Below are 5507 nucleotides of genomic sequence, written 5' to 3'. Positions count from 1 at the left end.
AACACGTAGACACTTACACTTTCTCGACGACGTACATATCTCTATATTTCGATATTTCAATTTTTATATTTATATATATATAATAATAAATATTTTATATTGTATATATATATTGAATAATATTTTTAATTTATATAAAAGTTAAATCGCGCGCGCGTCATATGTGATACAGCATGCAACACTGGTCTGCTGGTTAGATATAGATAGATAGAGTGAGATGATAGATAGAGTGAGATAACACATAAAGTCAAAGGCCCTCTATTATCGGAAAAACGAGATGGACATTTTCTCTGGTCGACGACGTTAATAATGATGATGACGACGACGACGTTTCTTAATAAAAATAAAACGTGAAAATTCACAGATCCCGACTTTACGTCGCGATATCTCCGCTCGTAGGGCACGTAGAAAAAAAATGAAAGCACTTTTATTATACAATTTTAGTATTTCCTGTCGATTGAGCGTATGTAGAACTTGATCGGTCCAGCCATTACTGAGATCTGATCATCTCGACCCCGAAAAATTCTCAGTTTCGCGTAAAGGAGGCACGGCAGTGTCGCGCGCTTGGCTTAGAGCCGAGACACTACCGTGTCTCCAGATATCTATATCATATCAATACTATGTTAGTGTGACAGCAGTATCAAAGATCATTTCGGAAACTTGTGAAGCCTTATGGGAAATATTATCGCTACTTGTATTAAGAGAATGTAATGAAACTGACTGGAAAGGAATTGCTCACGATTTCAATGAAAAATGGCAGTTTCCACATTGTATTGGAGCTATAGATGGAAAGCACGTTGTTATACAGGTATAAAATATAAAGTACTACTTTTTTTTTGCAATTAAAATATAAATTATGTACATATCTATCATACAATTAATAATTATTTTTGGTTATCACTTATACAGGATATCTGGTAATAATCGGATCATTTTTTGTGGACAGCGGACTAAGTTGAATAGAAAAGTTCTCCGCAAAATGATACAGAACTTGTCTATTCAGTTGAATCTACTTTACCTGCTCATGAAAAGTGACCTGGTTATACCAGGCACCTTGTATATTGTGAAATATTTAAATATATTTCAACAGGTATATATTTTAATTTATCTATACTTTTCAGAGTCTTGAACATTCTGGTTCGAAGTATTTCAATTATAAGAAAACACACAGCATTGTATTATTAGCAATTTGTAATGCTAATTATCTCTTCACTTACGTAGATATTGGAGCATTCGGCCGTCAGAGTGATGGTGGTGTTTTTAAACAGTCTCAAATGGGTCAAAAATTTGCACAAGGAAAAATGAATGTTCCTGTTCCAGATGAAATTTATGATAAAAGTTCTGAATATCCGTATGTACTAGTTGGAGATGAAGCATTCCCACTAAGCTCATATTTGATGCGTCCATATCCTGGCAGAGATAGACTAACGACTGAAAAGAAGATTTTCAATTATCGTCTATCTCGAGCAAGAAGAATGATCGAAAATACATTCGGTATACTTGTTGCACAATGGCGATTTTATAGAAAATCTACTATTGCTAAAGTCGATAATATTGAAAAAATGGTAGCAGCAACAATAGTTCTGCATAATTGGCTTCGTAAGCAGGATCTGCCAAGAAGAGAAATATTTATAACACCTGAAATGGTTGATAGGGAAACAAATGATGGATTAATTATACCAGGTACTTGGAGACTTAATGATCATTCTGCTTTACATGATATTAGTGCTTGTTCCACACATACACATACAAGAGCAGCTGGAAATATTCGGAACAAATTCAAAGACTATTTCAATGAAGAAGGAACTGTTCCATGGCAATTTGTGCAAATTTATCAATAAAAAAGTTTTAAAGATTGTTTAAAAAGGATTGTTCAAGAATCTATACGTTACTTTTATGTATTTTTGGATAAGAAAATTTAATATTAGCGATAAAAAATGTATCTTTATATTTAAAAATTAAAGTATTTATATGTGTTAAAATTAATTTTTTGTATTATTTCTTTTATAAATAAAATTTTATAAATTTATTAAGTTGTGTAAGCAATAAAGAAATTAATTCTTTCTAGAGAGATATAGGTTTGCTTAAGAAAATCAAATAATTAATAAAATATATTTTATTAAATAAACGACATCAAAATTATGAAACATTTTACATTATAAACATTTTGTATTTCCTTATAATTTGTACATCTGTTCGCATTGCTTGCATTTTTCGCATTCAGTATCCTTGCTTTCTCGTTTTTCAATGTTCAAATATTTATCTTATTTTGAATATAAAATGTTTTAGGAATCTTAAGAAACGCGAACAGACTAACATATAATCTATAGTTTATTACTTTGGTAACAAAAAGATATTGTATTTTCGAGATAAACAAAAAAAACGCAACACAACTTATTAATCTATTATATACTTTCGTAATCTATTATAACATATATTAACTCTCTCGTATAAACTTTAAAACTTAAAGAGATTTAGTAAACTGTTATTACACTGTATACAAAGGTTATGAAAGATGAGAAAGACACAATATTTTTTCTTTAACGAAAGACAATATTTCAAATATAAGATTGTTTCTTTCGTTTTGTGGCAACTTTCGAATTTGTGTACCAATTATTAAGAATAAACCATCTACTTCATCTTGCTTTTCTTGAGGTGGTAACGATGGTAATTGAATAGGTTTAGGAACATTGCTCATTGCAGTAATTGCATCTGCAATTTTGTTGATTGCAACATGTGAGTCTGTGCCATCTGATTGCGAGTTTGCTATAAATACAAGATAAGTTACATTTTTATAACAATAATTATAAAAATTTTTAAATATAAAATACTTACAAGATCGACTTTTTTTTGTAATTGGTTGACAATTTTCTGTATTTTCCTCATCATTAGGAAGATTTGAAATTGTTCTGTAATAATATAATTATAATAATGAAAATATGAAACAAAACAATTTAATACAAATTTACAGTTAAAATAGTTTTAAAAATGCAATTCAAAATATATACTTTTTTTTTAGAGATATATCGCGCAAAAAATCCATTTGATCAAAATATTTCCATTTTCTCCTTATAGAGGGACGTCCTGATCCACTAGGTAATTTTTCTTCACTTAGTTTACGATAATAACTATCCCGTAATATCTTCCACCTCTTTGCAGCTTCTTTTGGGTTCAAACGTCCTATATAACATAATACATAAAGTTATTTTAGTAAAATATAAAGGTTTAAACCTTTTGCTGAAAATAATTTGTACTTTAGTTTCGCCAAATAGTTTTACTAACGTACCAAAGTAATTATCTTCTTCAAAAAGTTTAACGTTTATACTCATATGTTATCCAATAATTGAGTTCAGCAGAAAAACAATTTTGCAACTGCTGTCAAATTTATTAATATGATTGGTCTTGCCTCAGTTCTTCATTGGATCTAAACTATATAAACTAGTCATATTAAACTGGTTCTACATTAGTTACAAGTTGATCGCAAGTTCGTTGCGACAGCCAATCTCAAGCTTGCATTTGAAATCAACGCTTCAGATTGGCTGTCACAACAAACTTGCGATTGGCTTGCAACTAATGTAGAGCCGGCATTAAAGAATTTTATAACAATTGCAAAGATGCTCTTTTTTCTGAACGCTGCTAAACACATTTTTAATACCTTGCAGAGCTTCTGAAACCGCTTTCCACGCTTCATTAGTTATTGTTCTATTACGTTGTGTTAAAGGTAAATTATAATTATATAATACTTCACGCTTTGAAACCTCTTCAATTAGCAATTCTTCTATTTCTATTAAATCATGAGAACAATTAGATGAAATATTGCTGTTCGTTTCCGATAAAGGAGAAATGTAAGATTCATTAAGCGCAACATGCTCTACATTTGTATCTTTTTCAAAATTATTTGGTGATTCATCAAGTACAATGTCTTCTATATTATTATCCATGGCACTTCGTCGAATTATAGCTCCATTATCTGTATAAAAAGTTATATTTGCAATTATACCATTTAATTTATTTATTTAAAAAAAAACCTATGGATCATTTTTGTATAGATATATTTACCACATGCAGGATAAAAGTATCTATTCTTATCAATGATGAATTGTTCAAATCCTTCCAAGCACTTATGAGTTAAAATTGATGATTCTTCTACTATTTCTTCACAAATTCCGCAAGTATTAACAAGATTTATCTAACAAAAAAAATACATGAATAGTCAACACATTACATAAGATGATATTGTTAGATTACAAAGTACATATGTACTTTTCCATTAAATGATTTAAGAAGCAAGACCAAAGTTTTTTATTTAAAGTAAACTATAATTTTCAAAATTAGATCATTTTATACTTTACCACAAATTGGAAAATTACAATAATTTCCATATATATCATTCACATTCACGATGTCGACAGATTATTAATCGATTAAATATTTTCGATTAAATAAGTAAACAGATACCAATAAATCGAATGTGAAAGCAAATCATAACCTTGTTCTGTCGACATCGTGAATGTGAATGATATATATCGCAATTATGGTAACTACAAACATGTATCCGTACCTTATCCGAAGCCATTCTTCGTTTCATTTTCCTAAATATATTTATATATATATCTATTGCAATAAATAATGAAACGACGGACATGTATGTACATACATGCACACGTGCCGCTTGCTGTTGTACTGTTCATTGCTGTTCGTTTGATTCAACTTCAACGAACTGCGGCAAAATGTATTTTGCGCCGGAAATGCGTCATCTCTCACATAAAATTTTTAACCAATAGTAACGATTTGCTGCAGCAGCGTGCTGCGCATGAAAAAGCACCTTAACCGTAAACTTTTTGGAATATATAGATATCACACTTTATCTCCATTTACATCCGTGTTCGTAAATTCTACTGAAAATTACTAGATTTTTACTAGAAAAAAAATTCCGACGTTGTCAAATTTACCAAACGCTACCGAATTTTATCGATACGTCTGTAACGATTTTGCATCGATAAATATCGTTACGGTAAAGTTACAGAATCACGCCGTATCGATATGGTCGATAGTGCAAGCGATAAAAATTGATAATTAACGATAGCGACAATCGTCGATAGGAAGTTAGAGAATCCCGCTACAGATGTGAAAAATGATGCAATCAAAAAATTACCCGTCCCAAACAAAACTATACGAATACAACGCATATATCATGCGCGTGCCAACTGCCGTGTCTTCTGATTCTCTAGTCTAGTATTTTCCGATTTAGTACTTTTCCGAGATTCCGTTTTCCGAAATCCGACTGTCATGGGACGGCACCCTTTTAGAGTATAGGTAGCAGCCTAATCGTAGGGTGTAAACTAGGTCATAGGGCGCATTCGCAGCGGACTCAACAGTTGAGTGAGCGCTCGCTGTTATTGGTGTATTCTTTTAGATCATCCAATCAGAATTTTAGATCTGGAAGAATACACCAATATAATAGCGAACGCTCACTCAACTGTTGAGTCCGCTGAATGCGCCCATAG

At 31.1% G+C, this 5507-nt stretch overlaps 1 protein-coding gene across 1 annotated transcript; it reads right to left on the bottom strand.

Annotated features, from left to right (window-relative positions):
- Positions 1-2506: 2506 nt before the first annotated feature.
- LOC108772083 (uncharacterized) lies at positions 2507-4189 on the bottom strand (the record flags this gene model as incomplete). Its single annotated transcript, XM_018537538.1, has 5 exons — positions 2507-2766; positions 2836-2909; positions 3009-3180; positions 3656-3970; positions 4060-4189. Coding segments are annotated over 5 exons (951 nt in total), but the record flags the coding sequence as incomplete, so codon positions are not given.
- Positions 4190-5507: the final 1318 nt, after the last annotated feature.

Source organism: Cyphomyrmex costatus, unplaced genomic scaffold (genome assembly GCF_001594065.2).
Source record: "Cyphomyrmex costatus isolate MS0001 unplaced genomic scaffold, Ccosl1.0 scaffold177, whole genome shotgun sequence".
Lineage (NCBI taxonomy): Eukaryota > Metazoa > Arthropoda > Insecta > Hymenoptera > Formicidae > Cyphomyrmex > Cyphomyrmex costatus.
Note: the sequence above shows the minus strand (reverse complement) of the source record. Positions and strands in the feature narration are given on the sequence as shown.